This window comes from Callospermophilus lateralis, chromosome 6 (assembly GCF_048772815.1).
Source record: "Callospermophilus lateralis isolate mCalLat2 chromosome 6, mCalLat2.hap1, whole genome shotgun sequence".
Lineage (NCBI taxonomy): Eukaryota > Metazoa > Chordata > Mammalia > Rodentia > Sciuridae > Callospermophilus > Callospermophilus lateralis.
In genome coordinates, this window is record NC_135310.1 from 57,814,315 (window position 1) to 57,841,557 (window position 27,243).

The window sequence follows — 27,243 nt, forward strand, 5'->3', positions numbered from 1 at the left end:
GAAATATATATATTTATATATTTTATATATATATATATATATATTAGTTGTGGATGGACACAATACCTTTATTTAACTTATTTCTTTATTTTGATGTGGTGCTAAGGATCGAACCCAGTGCCTCATAGTTGTGAGGCAAGGGCTCTGCCTCTGAGCCACAATCCCAGCCCTCAAAGAAAAATTTTTAAAGGGGAAGGGATTTAACTCAGAGACATTGGGTTCAATCCCTAGTATCACTGCGGGGGGAATGGGGGATCTAAAATGATAACTTTTAATGTTATATGAATTTTACCTGAATTAAAAAAGAAAAAAGATTCTGGGATGTTTGCCTATGGAAAATGAACTTGATTCCAAAATCATGAATCAAGCAAGGTGGGGTGCCGCAGTCTCTGGCTGGGCACAAATCACAAGCCACCACACAGCTTGTAGATTCAAACAGCAATTCTTTATTCCCGATCTCACACCGGCCGTCTACAAACACGTTCTGGGGGAATCCACGTTCTCTGCCCAAATCCACACTCCACTGGGCTTCTGTCTCCCAAATATACCGTCTGACCCTAAGAACTCAAGAGGAACTCAGCAGCAGGATACGCCCTATTCTAAAGGGGGAACACCCTAATCTCCTATTATGCTAAACCGGGGACACCCTAAACACGGATCCGCCCTGGTCCTTGAGCAAGGTCACCTTTCAAGAGTCCTTCCACTAGACAGCATGGGAGTAGCTGGCAAGAAAATTGTCATACCTACTTGGCTGATGGCTCCCAGCAGTGGGGCAACTGGGGATGACTGTCTGGGTGCAGGTAACATGTCAACCCTGACCCAGGGATGACATTTTTGCTGGCAACAGAGGCCACCTCTTCAGAGGCTGTGGCGCTCAGGTGGCCAGAAATGGTAGAGTTGGTCATACTGGCAAGGGTGTGCACATTCGGCCCTGGGATAGGCAGTTTTCCCAGCTGACCAGATCCCTGGAGATCCAGATCCAACCTTGTGGTTCTAGATTTTTCTGGTACTTTTACCTTGATTCACATGCTATGCTGGGTCACTTTACATATTCAGATATCTCTCAATGGACAGATTAGTTATCCATCCTGATGATGAAGACTGAAAGTGTAGACTCAACTCTTTACAAGTAGGAACCAAGTGAGAATTTCAAGAATTATAGACTTAATATTGTACATTAAAGTTATAAATGAAAGTGGTTTGGCCAAGGGAAAAAAAAAAGTCATGAAGCAGATGTTGAAAGTGTTTATGTCAGTGTTAGTCTAAACTGTGTTTGAGGGAACTCAATTTGGCTACCTTATGGGAGAAAAGGAACAGGGAGATTCACTAGAGACAAGAAGATCAGTTAAGATGCTTTGGGAAACCTGTTAAAAACAGGAGGAAATGTCCCAAAGGGTTGCTCCTAAGAGTTGGAAGGTAGGGAAGTTCAGTGTAAAATTCTTTTCAGAGAGAAAATATATAGGACAGGAAAACTGATGATACAAGATGGAAGGTATGAACTGGGAATGGGATAGTCAGAGACCAAAACCAAAATTTTGAAGTTGAATAAAAGAAGAAAAATGCCATTAATAAGAAAAGAAAAATAAAATGCCAAAACTGGTTTAAGTTAGGTTTTCAACATGGTGTAAGTGTACCATCTGTTGACAGCCATTGCCTTGGGACCTTACTACTGGAAGAAACTACTCCTTTCTGCTACCAAACTGATTTCCTTGCTTATGGCCTTTCTGAGATCTGGGTAGATTTTTTTTCTTTTTTTCTTACTCAAGCTTTGCAACCTTAAATTTCATGTTTCTTCCAGATTCCAAGAAGGCATAGCAAGAAAAACAGGTTGCAGGGGCTGGGGATATAGCTCAGTTGGTAGAGTGCTTGCCTCGCTTGCACAAGACCCTGGGTGGTTCAGTCCCCAGCACCACAAAAAAAAAAAAAAAAAAAAAAAAAAAAAAACAACAGGTTGCAAAGAAATAAGAAAACCTCTGAGCTCACAATGGTGAGCATGTAGAGTGAGAAGGCCATAGTTCTGAATGGTGTTAACGTCCTTACAGATGCTCTGTGCTCTATTCTTAGTAGACAAGAATGATTACGATAGCAAAGAGAAGCCCTGGCTTGTACCTTTGTGTTCTGGTACCTTTCCAGTTTTTGTCACTGGGAGCCTAACAACAGAAGGCTTGCTCCTACCAATCCAAAACTCAGTGGTTTTCGCTCTAACTTCAAAGCTAGTAGACTTCTGATTGGTTACCATTTTTTGTTCTGCATACACTATACACAAACTCTTCTGCAAAGAGGGTAAAGGTAGCCTTCCTCCCATTCTGTGTCCCCCCAACACCTCCTTTTTTGCATATAAACTCAACTCTCCCTCTAAATACCAGTGCAAATACCCAGAGATGTATTTTCAGGAAGACCTGTTTTCTTCTAAAGGAATCAACATTTCTGCCAGTGTCAAAGCAAAAGACCTTTAAAACATGATTGTTTTGCAGCCATCAATGTAATCTTTTTTTTTCTTTTCACATAAAATAATCAGTTAAAATAATTGGATGAATGGTTAGTAGGGAACTGGACACTCACATAGACTCAAAGCACCCAACAGATTACTTAGTAAATATATAGGGAAGCAACAAACGAACTTAATTTCAGTAGTAATGGGACAGGCTGATACTGAGTGATTCCTGCTGTAATCAAAAGAGAAGTATACAGTATCACCTGTGTAGTTGTCTTGCCAAAAATATTTAACCTGAATCTCATCAGGAGAAAAAAGACAACTGACCCGGACTCCTTCTAAAAATGTCAGCATTATAAAGACAAAAAGGTAATGGTATTAGGGCTATTCTAGAATAGAAAGGGTTAAAAAGATGATATCCAGAGGCAAAGTATGATTTTTAATTCAGTCTTCATTTGGGATCAGAACAGTTCCACAGGACACTATTGGTTCAATTTATTTATTTTTTTAATATATTTTTGTTGTTGTTGTTGTTGTTGTTGTTGTAGAAGGACACAATACCTTTATTTTATTTGTTTGTTTTTATGTGGTGCCGGAGATGGAACCCAGTGCCTCATGCATGCTAGGCAAGTACTCTACCACTGAGCCATAACCCTAACCCCTATTGGTTCAATTTAGAAATGTGAATATGAATTGCATTTCAAATAATATTATGATAAAGGGCAAACTTGTCAGATGTGATAATGGGCTTGTTGACATCATTATGTAGGAGCATATCTTGTTCTCATAGAGTATTTAGGGATGATCATGATGATGTCTTCAATTTACTCTTAAATTGTCCTATCTAAAGAGAGATGGATGATAAAAATTAGCAACCAGTAAACCTAGGTGGAGGGCAAATGGGTGTTCATTTTATTCTTTTAACTAAAAAGTTGGGGGAAGGGAAGTAGTTTGCCTTGGAGGTTTAAAAAGAAAATCCTTAAAAGTGACTTAATCCAAAATTTAGCTGGTAACATTTGGGAAGAATAACCTAATAAGTAGAAATGATCAGCCTCTAGCAATTTCTGGACTCCCTGCTGTTCGAATATTAGTTTTCTGCATTTAGAAAAAGGTGTCCCCATATCCAACTTTCAAGTCCAGATAATAGTAGTTGGAAATTGGAAATAGTTCATTTATGTCATCCAATCCTTCTTTGTTACCTGACTTATAAAAAAGCATTTGTTTCTTAAAGTAAAAGACCACATTGTACATCCATTACTTACCAACAGGGAATCTGTCTGCTTTTGGTCTGCAGAGCCCGGCATATAAACCTTTGGAATTAATCCCTTTGTGTATCCTCTCAATCAGAGTGCTGGCCCTTTTTTGCTTTTGTAGGGAACATTGTTTTACAGCGCTCGCCATGGCTGTCTGAGGAGGCCTCCAGTGTCATAGCACTGGCATGCTCCCTTGTCTCTTCGCACATTTTTTAAAGATAAAACAAGGTTCAAACCACACATTCTCTGTGAACTGCTAAAGACTGGGAAAATTTACTTTCTTTTCTCATGACCTGGATTGACGAGAAGCACACCTACAGGAGGCAAAGAGATGAGTGAATCCCTTTTAAAGACCTTCGTAATGAAGCCCTCGGGGAATTGCCGTGTACGGTAGAATTTACAGTGGCTTCTGGAGACGAACAGTGTAGCAGGAAGAGGTACAGGGCTGCTGCTGTTGGAATACAGTCTGCATTTATTTTATATCAGCCTATTTTGGGTCCCAGTAAGAAAGTTATTTTAATACTATCTTGCTCTGCTAGAAATATACATGATAAGTGGCAGATGTCAGAAAGGGGGTGGGGGAGTTACAGTACTGCATTCTCCTTGACACTTAAGGAGTTTATATAGTTGTTCTCTTTTAGCCTTTGAAGTCAACACTGATGCACATAGAAACGGAAGTTGGAAAGGACATTAGATAGTGACCAGACCAATGATCCTCAAACAAGTCAGAATCCCATAGATAGGAGTTTGGGAATCTGCATTTTTCACAAACTGCCCAGGTGATTCCAAGACAGCTAGTGGAGAGAGCCCAGCACTTGGGAACTTCTGGTCTGTTCCGGAACTCTTACTTTATAAACAAAGAAATGCAGACCCGTTTAAAAAAAAAAAAAAAAAATTTAAAGGGCTGGGGATATAGCTCTGTTGGTAGAGTGCTTGCCTCACGTGCACAAGGCCTGGGTTCAATCCCCAGCACCACACACACACACACCAAAAAAAATTAATCTAATTAAGGCCTAGAAACTATCTTCTGGCCCCTACCATGTTCCTCTTTCATGGAGGTCACAGTGCCTCTTGGAGTGGTCACAATTAAGATCTTAGGCACTTACTTTTCTCAGAAGACAAGGCCTTACTGCCTGAGGCTTGGAGGGGTCCATCCTGAAGTCCTCCTGGAGGTTTCCTGACTTCCATTCTAGGCCCTTCTTACTGCATCTCGAGGCTGTCCCAGAGCAAGCCCTGAATTATGCTAAAGCTGCTAAATTGTTCTTCTCTGTCTTGTCCTTTCATTGTTCACTTTTCATAGAATATTCAAAGTGATTTTCTATAGTTGGAAGCTTAGAAAATATTCTTTATTCAATATGGGCAAAGTTATTTGTAAGGTATTGGCTAACGGCTCCACATTAGCTGTATCATCCCTTTAAACCATAATGTCTAGCTTTCCTATGAGTAGTGTGAGTGAAATGAATTTTGCTTCATAAGTTTCCTGAATAGACAGTTACATAAGTGAAACATATGAAGAAAAGACATTCATCTAGGCATTCAGTCATTCAGATACTGATCTCAACATGAGGTAGTGTGAACAAGACAAAAAATTTTCCTGCTTTCATGAAGCTTAAGTTCTAGAGAAAGATTTCTTTGAAGCCTATTTAAAATATAAAATAATGCAAATAATTAAAATAATATTGTGCAACACTCTAGAATATAAGTTCCATGAGGACAGGGATTTCTTCTCTTCTGTTTTTGACTACATCTCTAGAGCCTTAGTAGTGCCTGACTTAAAGACCAAGCATGTTGCAGAAGTGCTGTTGCTGAATATTGGTCACAAGCCGTCCATGGATTATTCATAGGATCACGGCTAGTACATGTTTGCACAATATCAAAGTGAGTGATTAGGTCCTAAGCAGGGCCTACAGATATGTTCTGGACTACTCCTGGTTTCAGAAGTTACCATGGTGAGGGAGGAGATTTTCAGTATAGGCAAAACAACTTCATTCTGGGAAACGATGCCCATATACAAATAGACAAATAGAAAATATCTGAGCAGAAAAGAATAGCCTGGTTTTAAAATTTTGGTAAGAATGGATTCCTTCCTATGTTGTGATGCATCTCCGTACTAAGTTCAGACTCTTTTCAGTCCACTAGAAACCCTATATCCCTAAAAATCTTTAAAGAGCAGACTGATGACTCTGAACCCTTTTGTAAATAATATATTGATTTTGAGACTTTCTGTCTCATTGAAATGTTCAAATCAAAATTTCAGAGTGTTTTGTGGTGGTGCCAATAGCTGTGGGTGAGCAGTGGCTAACTACAGTTTCTTATTCTGAAAGAAGAAAAACAATGTAGGCATCTGTGGATAAAAATTTTCAAAAGGTTATAAAGAAGCAAGAAGTGTCAGACAATGTAATAAACATTTCCTTTTCTCTCAAGGGATATTCTGCCTAGTTTAATTACTGGGATAATGTAATTTTGGATTCAGGAACAAAGTGGTTCTAATATCTAACCTGTTTATAAAGGTGAAGTGCTCTTGTTCTGTATAGAGGTGACAGAAGTTTTATTCTGAAGTCTGCAAAACACAATTTGACCTGCCAGCAAAGGTTAATACATTGTTGTCTCTATTAAGATTTGAAATATTACACATTTGTATGTATTATTCAATAACAACTAAAAATAGTCTTAAGTCAAATTTGACCTCACACAGAATATCTCTTTCACCTCCTTCCTCACCCCACCCCCATGCCTCTGGGGCTGGCAGTCAGACCCAAGGCTTCATGCACTAAACTAAATGCTAAGCACTAAACTACACCCCCAGCCAATACCTCCTCTTTTCTTTCCTATCCTCATCCCTAGTATGAGTGGGTGGATTGGTGGGGATCTTTCAACCCACAGCAATGTAAGAAAAATTACACCAAGACATGTGAGAAACAACTGACCCCACAGATTACTTACAAATTGAATAGGACTTGGAGATCTGTCTACAGAGTGATCTGATAATTGTGTTAACCAAATGATCAAATTAATAGCAGTACCAAGAGTGGGACCACCTGACATTTTCTGCCATATGAACTGATGAAGTATGTAATATTCCACAAAGTGTTCATGCCACAAATGTTTAACCTAAATCTGAGCAAGCTTCCCCAGAACAACTATTCAGTTTACAAGCAAAACAGGGAAGTTAAATAACACAATAAAGATAAAATAAGACAAATTTTAAGAGAAATTTTAAATACAGTTATCCTGGTATCCTCAAAAAATCATGAAAAGAAGTTAATGGCTTTTATTTTCATTTCATGAAAAGGGGTACGGGGCACTAGTCCAATTTAAAAGACCAAAGGAGACATAGAAAACAGATCTAATGGGTCAATCTTGATTTATTCTGTTTTGTGGGGAGAAAAGATATGAAAGATATTCCTGGAACCATTAGGGAATTTGAATATGGATTGCATGTTAGATGATATGACATTTTGTTAGTTTTTGAGTTGGATAGTGATCATGTGATTATGTATGAGCTGTCCTGTGCATACAAGATATGTGCTGTAGCGTGTAGGGGTAAAGAGTTATGGTGTCTGCACCTGTCAAATCCTAATGGAGTCCTTATGTGCTCCTTGAACTGTTCTTTCAACTTTGCTTTATGTTTGAAATGTATGCATCTATGTATATATATATATATATATATATATATATATATATATATATAATATGTTCTAATATATATGATATAATATATATTAGAACATAATATGATATACACATATTAGAGAGAGATCACTCAGTATGTGTGTGTATATGATCAACGTATGTATACATTGAATAGAGGAGATGGAGAAAGGAGAAAGAGTTGACTTTTATTCTTTGATAAACAAAAGTTATAAAACACTAAATAATTTTTAAAGAACTAACAAATTAATTTTCTATTTTAGGCTCAAGTAAAAGGAAGATTAAACTATGCTAAGGTAGGTAGATTTTTATACATGCTATATAGTTTTATGCATTTCTATTTGGTGTTTGGTGTTTGTTTATATTTGAAAGATAAAAAGAGGCTCATTACATTTCAAGCTGAGGAACATTCCCTATTAAGTAATAGTCATTAGTAAGTAGAATTAGATTTACTTAACAATAATTGTATCTCTGAGTGAGTGCCTGTTATATTCCAGGCACTGTATTAGGTATTGAGAATACAACAGTGAACCAAATAAAAGCTTCCCCTTCAGGATGTTTACAATCTAGAGGGGGGAAATGGATAACTAAATAGATGATCATGATGTCAGGTAGTAGTAATTTCTATACAGAAAAATAAACAGTAAGATCACTAATTATTGTTAGGAAGAAAACCATGGCCTATGATGAAAGACAACTTTTGGTGCCATCAAGAATCCCCAATATCCATTTTGTTGCTATAAATAAAATGCCTAGAGTGGGTAGATTATAGGTGATAAAAGTTTATTTGCATATAATTCTGGAGGCTGGGAATTCTGAGAGCATGGTGTTGGCATCTGGTAAGGACTTTTTGCCCCATCATAACATGGTAGAGGTCATCACAGGTTAAGATAGAGCGAGTATGCTCTCAGGTCTCTCTTCTAATGCCATTATGGGGGTCCCATCCTCATGACCTCATCTAATTCTAATTACCTCCTAAAGATTCTACTTCCAGATATCATTAACATATGAACCGGAGAATTAAGTTTCTAACACAGGGACTTTGGGGGACACACTCAAACCACAGCATTTGGGAAGTGCTATACAAGACAGACTCAAACCCTAACAGGCACAAGTACTCCCATCACCTGTAGAGCTTGTGAAGACACACACCTAGGTACCACTGAATCATACTCTTTTACCAAGAATAAAATCCCTGATGGGGTCAGGTACAGTGGCCCACTCCTGTTATCCCATCTTCCCAGGAGGCTGAGGCAGGAGGATAGCAAGTTCTAGGCCAGCCTGGGCAGTATGGACTCTGTCTTAAAATAAAATTTTAAAAAGGGCTGTAGGCCAGGCATAGTGATGCAAGTTAGTTATCCCAGCTACTCAGGAGGCAGAGGCAGGAGGATCATAATTTTGAGGCCAACATGGGGCAATTTAGCAAGACCCTGTCTCAAAATAAAAAGAGGATGTAGCTCAGTGATAGATCGCCCTAGTGTGTACAAATCACTAGGTTCAATCTCTGATAACCCCTCCCCCCCAATAAAAAGAAAAGGTCCTGGTGAGAACAGAGTAGGACAGAGCAAGCTGGAGTGATTTCTCCCCAGAAAATTCTGACCCAGAACCCTAGCCAAAAGCTGCTGTAGGGGTTCAGATGTCAGTGTGCCAGTGCAGGTCCATGAACACACTTGGGTCACAAATAGAACATTTAGTCAATGTTAGGCACACATTTGCTTGGCGAAAGGAACATTCTAGCTATCTGATTTACACAACAATCAGGAATATCCAGAAGGTGAGCACACCTGCACTCCAAAGACAGGAACAAAGAAATATGACCCAGAAAAGCTTTGCTTGCCATGGAACCACCAGAATCCACATAAAGCTATCCAGGGTTGACCTGGAACCTTCCATTGATAATTCCAGAGGTGCATATCCATGGTTCTGTGCCTTTTACTCTCCTTTCCTCACTGCAAAGGCATCTCTCCTTTTATCTGCCTCATAAACTTTTTTTTTTTTTTTTTTAATTCAGGGGAACTTAACCACTGAGCCACATCTCCAACCCTTTTTGTTTTTTATTTTGAGATAAGGTCTCACTAAATTGCTTAGGGCTTCCCTAAATTGTTGAGGCTGACTTTGAATTTGCAATCCTCCTGCCTCAGCCTCCCGAGCCACTGGGATTACAGGCATGAGCCACTGTGCCCAGCTGCCTCATAAACTTTTGCCTCCTTTAAGAAAAACTAGAGGGATTGAGGATGTAACTGAGTGGTAAATTGCTTATCTAACATATGCAGGACCCTGGCAGGGTTCAATCCCTAGTACCAAAAAGAGAAAGAGAACAAACACAAACTCCACACCAACAGTCTCTCCCACAAGTAATACCCCACACTGGAATAATACCATGTTTCTATCCATTGGCCTACACCAACACATCATTCTCACCCACAGTCTATAGTTTATACCTGCTCTATCCTTGGTGTTGTACCTCTGGTCCTTTTTATTTATTCTCTCTCCTGTTGTTGACTGTCATCCCACCAGTCAACCATGTGAGAAATTGCTCCTACCTCCTCATTCCTGATTTCCATGACCATGTGTATGTTCTTTGTTTTCTTGAATCTGATCTTTCTTCTTTTAGGGTGGGGTCGGGTAGGGAAATGGGATTTAGACCCAGGGGCACTTTACTACTGAGCTACATCCCCAGTTGTGGTTGTTTTTTGTTTTGTTTTTGTTTGGGGGTTTATATTGTTGATGTTGTTATTGATTGTTTGTTTGTTTGTTTGTTAAAATCTGAGTAAGTTTTGTTGAGTCTGGTCTCAAACTTGTAATCCTCCCACCTCAGTATCCCAGATTGCAGAGATTATAGGCATGCCCCATCATGGCCAGCCCAGTCTTTCTTTTTGATCTCTCCTTCATTGCTCGTGTCTAGTCTTTGCATCTGAATCACTGAAAAACCTACTGCCTGTTCTCAGTGCCTTTCTTTTGTCTCTACAGATTTATTATCAGACAGAATATTTATCTAAACTACAAGTCTAACAGTTTTGTTCTCCAGCTTAAATACCTCTGCACTGGCTCCATGTTGCCTATATGGCATTCAGCTTGCTAGATTTACATAGACAGGGCTGTGGTAGCCTAACCCTACAGGGACTTTCCAGCTTTATCTCCCATTCTGCTCCAGCAAGACCAAATTACATAATACAGACTATTTCTGTTCTCTGTGCCTTTACTCATGTTGTCTACTGTGCTTGGAAGGCTCTTCACTTTTTATCTGGTCCCCTCTGCTCACCTATAATGGTTAATTTAGAGTCATCTTCTCTAAGAAGGTCTCTCTATTTCCCAGGCTACATTAGGTGTTTCCTGACTTCATTAATACACCGTGCTTCTCTGACATTGCGCTTTCTCTGTAATACTATAATGATGCATTTATGAAGCAGACCATGGACTGTGAGCTCTTCAAGGATAGGGACAATGTTCTTCTGGCCTATGTAAACCTGGTAAACAAGTACTTAGCATTTAGTAAGTGGTGAATAAGTGACTGAGGAGAGGGCTTGAATCATAAAATAGAAAAATGAAGAAAGTTGGGAAGAAGTAAACTACAGGAGAAAATCTGGCGTAGGGCTTTATAGCTCAATGCAGAGAGGAAAGGAAAGCTTTTGACACACATTGCAGGTATCAGCAAGGTTAAGAAGATTACTTAGGAAGGTTGTAATAAACTATTTTGCAGATAAACCCTGGGATTTTACTGTGGTAGTGAAAGGAAACGAATATGCGAATAAAAGGGTAAAGAAGAAGAACATTTTGTTCAAGAGCCCTATTGAGCGTTGATGCTTAGTTATGACTCAGAGAACATCTCTGAGGTTTCTTATCACAGAAGCCCTTTGACAATGGAAGAGAAGATTTCCATTGGAAAATGGAAAAGAAGAAAATATGGTATACAGATAACAGCATTTCTGGGCCTAGTATGGCTCCAGCACCAACTCACTGCAAAATCTGGTATTGGTCACTTAATCTCTTTGATTTTTCCTTAATTTCCCTCAGTATAAAAGGAACAGTTGAGAATACTGCTGTCCTACTGTCCAGCCCATTCCAATATATATATATATATTTTTTTTTTTTGGGGGGGGGGGTGCTGTTGCTGGGGACTGAACTCAGGGCCTTGTGCGTGCAAGGCAAGCACTCTACCAACTGAGCTATATCCCCAGCCCACCCATTCCAAACTTTCATTAGGCAACATTCTTTTTATATATATATTTATTTATTTTAGTTTTAGGTGGATACAATATCTTTATTTTATTTTTATGTGGTGCTGAGGATCGAACCCAGTACCTCATGCATGGTAGGTGAGCATTCCACCACTGAGCCACAACCCCAGCCCAGTCGGCACCATTCTTATCCTAAGTACTGCTGAGGTCCAGACTCACTTCTTCATCTGCCCCAGCCATATTTATATGTGTAACATGTTCAAGGCACCACGCTGGTGCTAAGAACAAGACTACCAGCACCACAAGCTTCCTTGATTCAGGCCTCCCTATTTAGAGCAGCCACTCCCCCTTTGCCCTGGCTTTTCCTTAACATTTGTTGTGATCTAAAATTTCATTTTTGTTTAATTGATTGTTTCTTCCTTCTTCAGTAGAATGTAAGAGCTTGAGAACAACAGCCTTGGCAGCCTCCTTCATGGTTGCCTCACACTCCCAGCACAGGCTGACACCGAGGAGCACTTGACAAATGCCTAGACATAAATGTGGCTTTAGTGTTATGGTAGGAGAAGAACAGGAGGCTAAGAGGTCTGGGATCAATGACTGTAGGCTCAAATTAGCTATTTTAAGAATAGATTGGTGGGCCAGATGCAGTGACACACACCAGTAAACCCAGAGACTTAAGAGGCTGAGGCAGAAGATTCACAATTTTCAACACCAGCCTGGACACCTTAGCAAGACCCTGTCTCAAAAAATAAAAAGGGCTAGAGATGGAGGTCAGTGGTAGAATATTCCTGGGTCCTACCCTCAGTACTGCAAAAAAAAAGAGCTGAGAGTGGTGGTGCGTGCCTCTAATCCTACTGTTTTAGGAGGCTGAGGCAAAAGGATGACAACTTTGAGGCCAGCCTCAGTAACTCAGAGAGGCCCTTAGCAACTTAGTGAGACCTGTCTAAAAATAAAAAAGGGCTGGGGATATAATTTAGTGGTAAAGCACCCGAGTTCAATTCCCAGAACCAAAAAAAACAAAAAAGAGAGAGAGAATTTATTAACTGCATAATATGGTCCATTCTAATATGGCCTAAATTTGCCTTCCTAAGTACACAATGACTATATTTCTCTTACCAGTAAATAGAAATCTACCCCCTTAAATTTCTACTGCTATTCTGATAATTAAAGGCATAACACAGCTGCTCAGGACTGATTTAGTAATTAATCCAGACCTTGCCATCCTTGCACAGCCTTAAATCCAGGTAACATGGGAGGAAAGATTATGTGGAGTAACAGAGAAGTCTTCAGGGTGCAGCTTACAGTATTGTCTCTTAAGCAGTGCATTCTGGGCCCTTGTATCACATATCATGACCCCAGGTCTCCCCGTCTGTTTTGTGTAGTCTCACTGCTCATGATGCTTACGCTAACTAATGCAGGCATCATGCTTGGTGGCTTAGGGTTCCCCTGGTAGGTGATCTATAAGATGATATTGGAAAAACTCAGCAGCCATTTCAGTAGACTGTGGTGAAATTTATTTGTTGCCAGAAACGTTTTTATTTCCGAGAGTTGATTATTTACCCAAAAGCCAAATTTGTCTGAAAAAAATATTTTCAAAAAATATAGAAAATTATTTCAGTTGTGTGCTCTAGCTTTATATGCCATCACATTTTGTCAGTTTCACATCATGAGGAAGTTGGGTAGAGGTAATCATTTCAAAATCAGTCTCGCTGGATCTCCAGAATGTCTGTCACATTCAGCAAAACAGTGGTCTGGACTCGAACACTCAGATAAGAAGTTGAATTACTTTTTAACTGAGTTCCCATTGCAGTGGATCCTGGATATGAATGCTTTACGCTGCTTTAGTGGCTTTCATCCTAAAATATCAAACACTTGACAACTATTGCTTCCTAAAGTCTCTCCTTTCCTCTTACGATAGTTAACAAAGCTCCCGAGTCAGCTACCCACTGCTGAAGCCTTCCTGCTGGGGTGGTGGGCAAGGATGGAAGCCATCTCACTGTATAAGGCAATTCTAGCTTCTAATATGGAAAAACAAAGAACATCTTATCTATTTAAAACTGAAAAAAAAAATTTATTTAATGGAGTATATTCACCAGAAGTGAATTGGATGCTAATGGTATTGTGCTTGTACACAATGCTATGGGGGGTCTTAATTACAGTGACCTGTCTGCAGCCCTGGGTGCTCTCTTAGATTATCCCTTGTTCCTTATGCTACTGGTCCCAAGATGAAGCACTGTGGATTGAGTTCAGTGCTAGAGGGAAGAGTGCCACCTATTGAATTGTAGGAATTCTTGGGTGTGCTTTGGGGACTGACGGAGAAGCCTCTCAGACCACGTTCACACTTGGTTTGCTATGGTAACTAATATATATGTCTAAAAGAAAACGAATATGTTGACTACTCTTGCTTGGAAAAACATCTACAAACGTCTGTGTATTTTCCCCAGCTGGAGCTGAGCGTATGCCTGTAGTTTAGCCTACTGCTACTTGAAATAACCATGCTGCTAAAAGACTGAGGCAGATGGTATTTTTACCACTTCAGGCAAAACATGGCACCTATGGTTCGACTCTCTACAATTTTAATTTTTTAACATTTTCAAAATGGCTTGTTTAAATACCTCCATCACAGAGACATAGACTTTTTCCAGTTTCTTTTTAATAATTGTTTCAGCTATATAGAAATGAAAAAATATCACTTGGTCAAAACCAGGCCCCACTCACCATTGTGGAGTCTGCCTTCTGTTCATTCTTTCCCAAGTGCCTAAGACTGTGCCTCAATTGGACTTTGACATTCATGCTAATTTTGCCACACTCTAAATGGTTTATAATAGCTTGCTTTATATTTATCTTTGCTTTACTTGGCATTTCATATCACTTGCCCCATGACTCAATACAGAAAAGTGAATTTTGTTTTTTAAATGTCTTCTTAGGAGGTTCATTCTAAGAACAGAACAGGACTCAAGGTTAAGCTCTCTGTAAACAGAGATTGCACAGATGTTCATTCTGCAGGCATTCAGTTCCCGAACAAGTGCAAGAGAGATTATTTAGAAGGATGGGGTTTTGGACTCACATTGTCTCCCAGAATTGGCTCAAGGTTGCAGGGTGGCACGTTCTTCTGGCTCTGTCCTGCTGTGCATCTCAGGCATCAGCGCCAAGCAGCTGCTGCTGCTCTCCTCTACTTAGCCCACCTCAAAAGTCCTTGCACATTTTGTTTTATTACAAATGCATTTGCTTTGACTACACATTAAGATTCTCTTCCCACCAGCAAACAGTGATGTCTATAGACATCTGAACTTGCATGATCACATGTCATCACTTCCTTTAAGAAGACAAAGAAGGGGCTGGGCTTGTGGCTCAGTGGTAGAGTGCTCACCTAGCATGCATGAGGTGCTGGGTTCGATCCTCAGCACCATATAAATGAGATATTGTGTCCACCTAAAACTTAAGAATAAATTTTTTTTTAAAAGACAAAGAATATTTCCTCTCATGACATGATTCTCCTGGCCAAGGTTTGTCCTGTTAGCCATTTCTTCTTTCTGTCTTACATCAAAGCTTCAAACATTTTGCTGCATACTGAGTCTACAATGCTACTTTTTTGAACCTCGAGTATAGAAAAATGTTTTCTAAATGTTATTGTTCTTTCTTTACAAAGGCAGAATTACTTTATTTGTTTATTTATTTATTTATGGCAGATAATTTTTGCAGCTCGCTTTCCCACAACCATAGCTAACTGGCTTTGAGAATTTTTCACATTGGCACATTTAGAGACCAGATGTTGCTGTGTTTTTTCTCCCCTGTACCCTTTTCTTGGCCAGATGCTGCCTCTCCTATCCTGGGATTTTACATTAGCTGCTTTGGTAAAATATTCCATTCGATATCACTTTAAGCACTAAATCATCTCATTTCTTTTGGCCTCTTGAAGATGTCCTAACATTTAGCATTTCTGTTTTAGTGGTAACTATGGAGACTATTCAGAAGCATGGGCCTTCCCCTTTCCTATCTTGTTCCTAAAGAACTTGTGGTATAGTAGATAAGATGTTTATAGTAGAATTTAAAGAAAAAATCAAAATGCCATTATGACACGGGTGCAACTGTATAAAATCTTATATGCTCGATAAAGACTGGAAGACAACATGTAAAAATGTAAATAAAGGCATTAAAGTGATAACATTTAAGCATGTTTTAAATAAGAGACACATTGTACTTTTTGAAGATTTCTATTTTCTAAGTGTAGTCTCTGATTTGAATTGGAATTTTTTCAGATTTTGACCTAAGCTGGTGAGAACTGAAAAATAAAGTGTCTGAAATCATGTTTTATTGAGGTAACCAAAATTTAATTCTAGTCTTCTAAAGAATTAATTGCTTCTATGGCAATAGACAGAAATGCACATTTGGGAGATGTCATTTTCGTACACTATGAATTTCTATGCGGGCCTGCAGGAGTAGTGGAGGGGCTAGAGGACAATTCAGGAAGATGGAAGCCTGTTACACTGAACATACATTGTGAATGTTGATCTTGTGTCCTGCCCACAGGGAGAGGCACTAGAAGACTGGTCAGAACTGCCATCTGACATTTTTAAATGCCCCACTCCTATTTCCTTAAAAATTAGATTAAACGAATTATTTTTTTTTTTGGCAGTCATATTTTGGAGAAATGTTTTTCCTTACAGCAATAATGAATAAATCTCTTTCATCTATTTTTCAAAACAATTTATTTAAGTCAGTTTTTGTAACTACTGCTTTGACTTCAAATCTCCTGCAAAATGCCATTATTGATGATAAAAAATAATCACTGGTCAATTTATGCCCATAGCAAAGCATAGAAGCTTTTGTATACTATATGGAACCTTCTATCAAAAATAAATTCTAGTTGGGCAGAGTGGCTAATGTCTGTAATCCCAGCTACTCAGAATGCCAAGGCAGGAGATCAAAAGTTCAAGGCCAGCTTCAGCAATTTAGCAAGTCCCTATCTTAAAAAACCCGAAAAGGCCCCAGATATAGCACCCTTAGGTTCAACCCCCAGTAGTACATACATACGCACACACAAACCCTAATCACAGATGAAATAATCAATATTTTAAACAGAGTTATGTCTATAATGAGTCCTGTGGACATTCCTTCCTTCCCTATCAGTAAGCTAGCTTTTTTCCTCTTTAAGTCTCTGAGTATATCATTTAGCATTTGTCCTCACTGACTGTCATCTTGCTTTGATGATCTATTCCTCTAATTTCTTAATGTTATTTTAAAATTAGATTCTTGTTCTCTGAGGTGCTAGCAATCCCACACACCTCAGTGGCATCAACAGATTTAATGATCATAATCTCTGATCCCTTGTGGATCATGAATAAAATTATTAAATATTTTCAACGATAAGCCTCTTTATAACATCATAAAATATGCCACCCTCTCAGTTGTTAGCCCAAATATCATTGATACAGTTTGAATATAAGCAATTATAAATCTCTTATTTTTCTTCAAATTATAGTCCTAGCTGTTGATCTTCGCTTTAAAATGTTATACATAACTATGTTAAATTGTTTAGCTCATAGCAAAAATATTAATGGGACAATTGCTCCTTTTTTTTTTTTTTTTCCTGGTGGTACTGTAATTGAATCCAGGAACATTCTACCTCTGAGCTACATTATCAGCCCTTTTTTATTGCTGTTGTTTATTTTTGAAACAGGATATTATTAAATTGCTGAGGCTGGCCTACAACTTGTGATCCTCCTGCCTCAGCCTCCCAAGTAGTTGAGATCACAGGCATGTACCACCTTGCCCAGCTCCCATTCTTAAATTAACCATTTTTATTTACCTGCCCCTAATAAAATCACTTATGTACATGATAGCTAACATTTATCAGAAAGGTAAAACAGATTTAGATTATTGGTGAAGACTCAGTCTTGATTCTAAGTCTGAATGATGTCTTGGTTTGTTCGCTTTTGAATCCTGAGGGTTTACTTGGTGGCACATTGTAAATATCCAATAAATATTTGTTCAAAAATTGTTAAATGAATAAATGACCCAAGATATCCCACATGTTTATGACTATACCCTATTCTTCTAAGTCACAAGGCATATTTGACTCTACCTTTGTTCCTATTATTTCCCACCAAGTACATATGTTGATTTATTTATTTGTTCATTTATTTATTTGTGGTCCTGAAGCTGGAACCCAACATCTCTGAACACTAAGCAAGCACTCTTCCACTGAGCTCCATCGCTAGCCCTCTCCCCAAATGTGTATTTAATCAAGTGGCTACATCCTCAAAGCCTTGCCTCCTCTGGATTGAAACAAAGATTGAATTGGGGTAATCTTTGGAATCTCAGCCTAGAAGCTAAGAATGCCCTCTAGGCTGGTTGTGTGGGTGGATGGCTGCACTGTGGGATTGCTGGATTCAATTATCACTCCCAGTTTGTAGTGCCAAGAGCCACCTGTACACGGGGAGAGCCTCGGTGCCTTTATGTAGAGGATGGAGCCTTCTGGCCCCAAAGTTATAGTTTTTTAATAGTGAAGATAAAAGAGGCACTTCTGTATTGCTACTGAGTATAGTATTATAGTCATTACCTAGATTTATATTTTCAAGTTCATCCTTAATTTTACAATCTGTTTTTGTACAGAATCAAGGATTTTTGAAATTTCAGGCTCTCTGGTCCATCAGAAAGCTATGATATCTTTAGTGGTCCATCTGAAGCCCTTCCCCCAATGTGTCCTGTGCAGTGTCTGCAGGCACACTCAGCCTCCCCATTACCACGTCAGAGTACTGGTCCTTGGTCATGTACCTTAAATATCTTTCCTGCAGTAACAAGGTTGCTGTGCCACTTGATTTTTCAAGCAAATTATGGAGATAACAGTAGAGAACACAGGACTTGCAGTGTAGCTGAGTGATGTGTATCCCTTTCTCCCAAGTGCTTGACTTGCTGGCTTGAGGAGAGGTCTTGTCTAGTCCAGATCATAATAAAGCCAAAGCCATACTCAGAAGATTAGTGAGGGCATAGCACAATGATGCCCCTATGGAAGATCACCTGTTTTATCCCAAAGGAAATCATGCTAACCTGTATCTTTGATCATTCCTGACAAGATTTGTGGGTACCTGTTCAGGAAAGATTGTAGGCCCCTGTGTGCTGTGCTTTAAAAGACATGACACTATATATATGTTTTTCAGTGTGCACTGTATTCAAGACACTAAGAGCTTCATCAGATGGTTCTATCAGATTCTTTCTCTGAATCTCCTCAGGGAACCTAACAGTGTTCATGAAGCTATTATCTCACAGAGTCAAGATTCTCCCCAGGTGTTTGACTCCCCATTGTGTGTTCTTCACCACACTGCTTTTCAAGGTGCTTTACATATATACTACAAAAAGAAATTCTGTGCAGGCTCTGATCTTCTAAGCATCCAGAAAATAGTGTGTGTTACTCTATAATGTAAAATCATTCTGACCTAATAAATGGATTTATATTTTCTGACCCCATGCAATAATTATTGTGACTTTTAAAAGCTGGTTAGCATTTTCCACTCTTCCCAGAAAGTTTTATAGATATAACCTCTTTAAACAAGTTCTGATCACCATCTTCTTAAAGGAGGCAAGGATCCAAGTCAACAAATACATCTTCCATAACACTGCTCTGTAGAGACCCTGTACATCTGCAGGAGTTGCAGGAGTTGTTCATCTTGCAATGTCATTACACCTCTGTGGCACCTAGAGTAACTTCCTCACCCCATATGCCAATTCCTATCTTCGCCCCAAGTTTTATATATATATATTTCATTGTCAATATTCTTAGTTATGTAAAGTTTTTCTGTTGTTTGAGGTGCTTTCTGATGAAGTCATGAAAGTGTTTGAAGTTCATCTTACATCGTGCTAGGATATTAGTAATCTAGGGTCATGCGGAGGTGATAGTTTGGGGCCAGTGGTCCCCAGCTATCAGTAGCCGATTACTAAAGCAGATGAAAAATTGGGACATGAACAGATTAAAAGAATTTATACATAAAATGTGAGTTCAAGTAAAATCATAGAAACCTAAACTCTATCTTACGTAGCTTATGTATTCCTCAAATAACCCCCAGAACTATGATGCTTACATGATGTGAATGCTCTTATCCCAAAGTATCCTTTTTAATTAAATACCAATGTAGTATTTGTCTTGAGATTACAGAACTGACTATTTATTCCTCCTAAAAAAGTTACAAGCAAGGGCTGGGGTTGTGGCTCAACGGTAGAGCATTTGCCTAGCATGTATGAGGCCCTGGGTTCAATCCTCAGCACCACATAAAAATAAATAAGTAAAATAAAGGTATTGTGTCCAACTACAACTAAAATATAATTTTTTTTTTTAAGTTACAGGCAAGAGTGGCTCATTGCTGCAGTCTATAGCCTATGACACGTTTGCCTGTTGAATTTCTATTACACAGTTTACTAAAAAGCTCAACGGTCCCAGTTGTGTTCTTTGAATCACAATGTGTAGAAGGAAATTCCTCTTTGGAATATGATACTGAAATTAAAAATGAACTTTGAACCAGAATATTGATAAGCTGATGATTATTTATAAAAGCATGAAAAAAATTTGGAAGACATGATAACCAAGAAGCAAGGATTGCTTTTTCTTTAGAATTAATCCTGAATTGAACATAATTTCATATTACTAACCTCAAATTCACAATCTATTAAATGTTGATGGCATTTTATAAATTCAGAATTGAACTATACATCTTGTCACATTTAATTTCATTCTAAAATCAGGCTCTTCTGTCTGCTTATGCCATGAGCTACAAATTGATCTCTGCTCCTTAAAGTAGCACGCAGCACTATGCCTGAATTCTTCTCTGCCATGGGGTCAATAATTTAGGTCAATTTTGATTGCACCATTAAGAATTGTTATATACCCCAAGTCGTATATCCACATAAGCATACATACTCGGGCATGTATGTACATGTATACGTGCATTGTATATATTGTTGGTCTATTATATTTAGTTAGAGATGTATTTATGACAATTTGCATTAAATGAGTTGTTGGGTTATTTTTCAGTTCTTTGTGTGTGGATTGTAGGCCACTGCATGGATTCATAAATGTACTTAGCAGAGAGATTGATCCCTGAAATAAGTTCTAAGCTCCCAAAGGAGGCCACACACCATCCAGACTGAGACTAACAGGTGTGTGTAAGAGAGGGAAAGAAAATTTATACCAAATTTGTCTTTATCATTCTTTTTTTTTTTTTCTCTCCCCTTGTAGGAAGAGAGATAAATTGATCAAAGGCCTAGGGATAGCACTTAACTGGCATGTGTGGGTTTAATCCCAAGAACTTCAAAAAAATAAAATAAAATCATCACAGTGATTTGGGACTTCATTTTTTAAAAACAGGCATGTTTCCAATGTACTAACAATCAGAGACTTGGAATATTTAACATACTTTCATGAATCTTTGTGATGTAGTCTGTGAATGTTTATCCTAAATCCAGGTACGTTATGTGAATATTGCATTAAGTTTTACAGTGATCCCCATATTCCCCTCTTTTCAGATCTTACCAACTGGTGGAACACTTCATTCATGTCAAAATGATTTCACATATATTCTCTTATTCTTCACAATAATTCCATATAGTATAAATATTATTTTTCCTGGCCAGGAATGGTGGCATACACCTGTAATCCCAGCTACTCAGGAGCCTGAGGCAGAAGGATCCTGAGTTCAAAGGCTGCCTCAGCAACATAGCAAGGCCCTACGCAACTCAGTGAGATCCTGTCTCTAAAATAAAATACAAAAAAGGGCTGGAAAATGGCTCAGTGGTTAAGTGCCCCTAGGTTCAATCTATGGTGCAAAAAAGAAAAAAAGGGGGGGGGGTGGTATTTTTCTAATTTCTCTAAACTGGAGCTTAGAGAAGTTTCTCTGCCTAAGGTCACCCCTGTCAAGGTCTAGTTTCCCTATCACAGTTTGCCCAGTGCCTTTTTACAATCCTTTTCAAATTATTATGAAATACAACAGAAAAAAATTAATCAGTAGTCCTGTTAGTAGAGAACATCCCAAAGGTGTTTCCCCATTACAAGGTTTCTTAAACATTCTCATGTGACTTCAAATGAAGAATTCTGTTCCAAGGTGCTTGGATAGCCATTATCTTTGGAAACAGAGTCATTTTTTCCTTCCCACAGTCTGCATCCTCTTTCCTCCCACCTCCATGAGCTTTGGGTCCCAGGACATTGCAAGAAAATGAAAGTAATGTAACCAATATCATGTGATCCAATACAGTTATGCAGAACTATTTAAATTCCACAAAAGAATAAATGGAACTTGTTAAAATGTGGGCATATTAGTTCATATTCTCCACAAGATAGGAATTTTACAGGCCATGTTACATAAGAAAAATACTAATATTTCCTTAGAGAACAAGAAAAATGTTAAATCATAAACCAAATCATACTTGTCATTTTGAGCTCACTAATCCTTTACCAGTCAGTCACTTAAATATGGTATAATGAGCCCTGAGATTGAATTTCAAAATGAGTGAAAATAATCTGAGGCAAGCCAGGTATAGTGGCGCACACCTGTAATCCCAGCATCTCTGGAGGCTGAGGCAAGAGGATCATGTGTTCAAAGTCAGCCTCACCAAAAGTGAGGTGCCAAGCACTCAGTGAGACCCTGTTTCTAAATAAAATATAAAATAGGACCAGGCATGTGGCTCAGTGGTTGAGTGCCCCTGAGTTCAGTCCCTGGTACCTAATAATAATAATAATAATCTGAGGCAATATTTGGTCCTGTCATTGTGTGACACCATGAGTACCATTGCTGTAGCTAGTGTTTTATTCATTTTTTGCAGTACAGGAGATTAAACCAGGGCCTTGGGCATGCGAGGCAAGCACTGTACCACTAAGCAACAGCCAAACTGTGGTCAGTGTCTTTGGCTGAGAATTTTAGTAAAACAATTGGTTTTTATAAGTTAAAATATATTAGTTTTATTTGTGACTCAGTGATATCAGGACTTCTTCAATGCCATTTTTTTGGGGGGGGGTTGGGGGGTACCAGGGTTTGAACGAGGAAACTCAACCACTGAGCCACATCCCCAATCCTATTTTGTATTTTATTTAGAGACAGGGTCTCACTGAGTTGCTTAATTCCTCGCTTGTGCTGAGGCTGGCTTTGAACTCTCAATCCTGTCTCAGCCTCCCAAACTGCTGGGATTACAGATATGTGCCACCACACCTAGCAGAAGAAACAGAACTTTTTTTTTTTTTTTTTTTTTTTTTTTTTTGTGGTTCTGGGGATTGAACCCAGGGCCTTGTGCATGCAAGGCAAGCACTCCACCAACAGAGATGTATCCCCAGCCCCCAAGAAAAGTTTTAATTGTAGCTTTTCCTTTTATACCAAGTCTTGCCACTCAGAAGTTATCAAGATTTTTCAGTTGAAGCACTATGTGCTAGAATCTTGTGGCTGAATGAACTCTTGGAGGCATCCTAGTTCCACTTTCCTTGGTGGCTAAAATAATTTCTCTGACATGTGGCCATCCAGTCACTGAGGATTCTGATTATAGGGATCTCACAGCTTGTCAAAAATAATTATTCTGTTGTAGACAACTCTAGTCATTTGAAAACTCTTTCTTATTTTTAATTGAAATCTGCTTTGAGAAACTTTACCATGTTGCTCTTTGTTCTGTCTCCTGAAGCATATCGGGCTGCCTCTTCTTCCACTTAATTGCCTTTTATATTTGGAGATGGCCTTTGTAACCTTTATCAAACTTTTCCTTTAGGTTAAACATTTCTTAGATGATACGTTTCCAAATCCTTCTTCATCTAGTCATGGACCCAATCTATCATGTCAGTGTTCCTTTCAATCTACACGACACCAGGACAGAACATAGTTGTATTTTGTTGTTGTTGTTGTTGTTTTGTTTGTCTTGATGTGTTACAGATCAAATCTAGGGCCTCATGCAAGATAGGCAAGCACTGTACCACTGAGCTACATCCTGAACCCTAACATAGTTTTTTAAACATGAGTCGATTGTCAAGGGGACAGTGAAGCTAAGGGTACCGTGCCACATATCTATAATCTCAGCTACTCAGGATACTGAGGCAGAAGGATATCAAGTTCAAGGTCTGCCTGGATAACTTAGCAAGACCTGTCTCCAAATTAAAAATAAAAAAGGCTGGCTGTATAGTTGAATGTGCAAGGCCCTGGGTTCAATCCCCATCAACTATTGCCAAAAAAAAAAAAAAGAAGAAGAGGAAGAAAGGCAATGAGACCCTCCCCACCTGTGTTTTGGACATATACATTTGTGGATGCTTTTAAAGTTTACATTTGTATTCTCTAGTATCTGTACCACAACGTTGGCTTATATGAAGAGTGCGGTTATCAAAGATTCTGAGCATTTTTTATGTATTACTTACTGTCCGACTAAAGCTTATACTTTTACTTTTTTTTTTTTTTTTTTTACTAGGAATGGGATGTTTTATTTTGAAACAAGATCTTACTGAGTTGCAGTTTGGTCTCAAACTTGCATTCCCTGCCTCAGTTGCTTAAGTAGCTAGGATTACAAATCTATGCAACCACACCCAGTTTATAATTACTCTTTTAAACCCAGATGCATGCTGCCCAGTTTATAATTACTCTTTTAAACCCAGATGCATGCTGGGAGTGGTAGTATATGCCTATAATCCCAGCAGCTCTGGAGGCTGAGGCAGGAGAATTCCAAGTTCAAAGTCAACCTCAACAATGTAGCAAGACTTGGGGCTGGGATCGTGGCTCAGTGGTAGAGTGCTAGCCTGGCATGTGTGAGGCCCTGGGTTCAAATCTCAGCACCGCGTATAAATAAAATAAAGGCCCATCAACAACTAAAAAATATTTTTAAAAAAATGTAGCAAGACTCTAAGCAACTTAGTGAGACCCTGTTTCAAAATAAATAATAAAAAATGCTAGGGGTCTCGGGGTGTGGCTCAAGTGGTAGCGCGCTTGCCTGGCATGCGTGGGGCACTGGGTTCAATCCTCAGCACCACATAAAAGTAAAATAAAGATATTGTGTCCACCTAAAAACTAAAAAATAAACATTAAAAAAAAAAAAAAGCTGGGAATGTACTCTGTGATAAAGTATCCCTGGGCAATTCCTAGTACCTAATAAATAAGCAAACAAACCCAGATGCACAACTATATAATTATTTTTATATTTCACTGACTATTCTTGTTCAACATTATCAAAACCATTAAAATTTTGATGCTATTCATTTGTTAACCATCTCTCTTGGTTCTATGACATCTGAAAATTAAATTTCAATATGTATTCCTTCTTTATCTTCATTTAAGCAACGCATAGAAGTGTGATAAGGGGAAGAAATCGAGTACTGAGTTGTGGCAACACAACACTGGAAATTCCTCTCTGTTCAATGTAAATCTGCTACTAAATGTTTTCTAGGAAATCAGCATTTTCATATTCAAATCCATATTACCATACTCAAATCAAGATCTTATTTTCTCTGCCTTATCCACAAAGGACTAAATTTCCAAAATCCAAATATATTCTATATTTGTTATTTCTGAAGCTAACAGCCAGGTGACCCCCACCCCCCAAAAAAGGGGGGAGTGGAGAAGGGTTGGGAGTACAGATCAGTGATGGAGCACATTCTTAGCACGTACGGGGCCCTAGGTTAAATCCACAGCACAAAAGAAAAATGAGAGCATTTTGTCATGGCTTGTTCATGGTGACCCACTTATCCTGAGGCCACCATCACCATGGCCTTTTTTTCTAGAGCTCACAAACCATCTGTTTCATAATCCTTCCCGGAATTTCCCCCTAAAATGTCTATAAATTGTTGGTCTGTGTTCCAGAATACACCTTTTCTTTTGTCCTGTGTTTGAGGATGTGAGTCAGTTGAATTGTTCATCTGTGAGGCTTCTCACGGTCCTTGAGTAGCTGGGAAGGGCATTTGTGTGCGTTCCAGGCATGCAGGAGCAGGACGGAGTGTGTGGACGCCTCTGTGAAGGGGCTGTAGACGGAGAGGTAGTGAAGAGGAAGACAGAGAGGGGAAGGGACAGAGAGGAAAGCCTGGCAGGAGCATCCAGGAACAGAGCAAGAAAGCTAGCTTTGGAGAGGGGACTCAATGGGTGCCACAGTGATTTGTCCTGGACTATGTCATGTTTGGAAAAGGAGTGTGGGTGGTCTTGGAAAGGAAAAGACACCAGAAGCTAAATGAAAAATGAAGCCAGGCTGGCAGCTGCATCCAAGGCCTCCTGACAACCTGTAATAGGCTATTTGAATGCACGGTTTGTCCTTAAAGGCCCCTGTTCATAGAATTTATTGTACTTTTTACAATTAATTCTGTCTCTAGTTAGATTCTAACTCCACTCTGTCTCCTCTTAATAATATATTCTCTTTTGCCTGACACAGTGGCACAAACCTGTGATCCCAAAGACTCTGGAGACTGAGGAAGGAAGATTGCAAGTTCAAATTCAGCCTCTGCAATTTAGCAAGACCCTGCCTCAAATTGAACAGGGCTGCAGATGTAGCTCAGTAGTAGAATACCTCCTGATTTCAATCCCCAGTACAAAAACATAGTAATATATTATCTTTTGAAAAAAAAAAAAAAAAAATTGGGTATACTTGTTCTTCAACTTAATAGCCTTTACATTTTTAAGTCCTTGATTTTTGTCATCATATCCTCTGCACCCACCCCATTAAGCTTTACAGGATTCTGGATTTGGGTTTTAGCCTTCCTGACAAGTTTGTTTGTGAAATTTTTATTTATTTATTTTTTTTTTTTCAATCAGGAACAGCACTTTAAAAACACTTGTGACAAGTGTCCTGGTGATTATACAGACTTTGACGTAGATGTCCAGCACAGTTTTTACAGCTTTGTACCTCTCCTTTGTCAACACCTTTCAATCAGGCAGAGTAGCCTGTCTTCACGGTGGTGCTTTGTACAGAGTAGATGTTTAACCAGGGCTCTTTTTATACCCAGGTGCTTTAAAATCTGATTCCTGAAAGAGTGCATTTGCAGCCACCTATTTTGGTGTCTTAAATATTAATTATGTCTGTTGTAGGAATTTAGTTTTTTAGAGGCACTCTAGAACTGTTTCCCCTTATGATCTCTTGTACTCATGGCATTCTTTCACTAAATTTCCCCCCCCTGGCTGTAGTGAGGATTGAATCCAATGATGGTCTTGAGTCAAGGTCTTGCTAAGTTGCTGAGGCTGGCCTCAAACTTGCAAAACTTAATTTTGCAGTGAATATTCCTCATGTAGAGTTCAGATTTCTAAAGCCATGCCTATTACCCCTTTCCTAGATTCTAATACCAAAAGGATGTTACTTTAAAAAAAAAAAAGAGAGAGAGAGCGAGAAAGAGAGAGAAAACAAGATTGCAGTCACCTTTATACCAAATTATGTGGTCACAGTTAAGCAAAAAGTACTTCTTCTATCTTCTGATACTTAAGATTATCCATCAGGAACACCAAGAATTTGTCAATTACAGAATGCAGAATGGTAGTGTCAGCTTATGTTCAGAGGTTGAAGTGCCTTACCGCTGATGCATCTTGCCTTTCTGCCCACTTCGCGATCTCTCTTAGGGAAGCACCGTCCACTCCTACCACCTGATTAGACTGGCTCCCATTTGTCTCCTTTTATCTGTCCATGTGTTTTCAACCATGAAAAAACTTTAACATTCTGTTTTGGTCTCCGTTACTCTCTATTATACAGTTTCCTCAGAACAAGATCTACTCCATGTTCCAGATGAGAACATCTCTGTTTTCTCTAA

At 38.9% G+C, this 27,243-nt stretch overlaps 1 protein-coding gene across 4 annotated transcripts in view; it reads left to right on the plus strand.

Annotated features, from left to right (window-relative positions):
* Positions 1 to 27,243, plus strand: part of Pdss2 (decaprenyl diphosphate synthase subunit 2) — a 256,744-nt gene that overhangs the window by 220,832 nt on the left and 8,669 nt on the right. For 3 of the 4 annotated variants that reach the window (XM_076858375.1, XM_076858378.1, XM_076858377.1), the window contains one exon: positions 7,602 to 7,634. The exons of the other annotated variant lie outside the window; for it this stretch is intronic. In XM_076858375.1, coding sequence (XP_076714490.1) covers positions 7,602 to 7,634 — 33 coding nt within the window. The remainder of the gene's footprint in view (positions 1 to 7,601; positions 7,635 to 27,243) is intronic. 4 annotated transcript variants of the gene reach the window in all.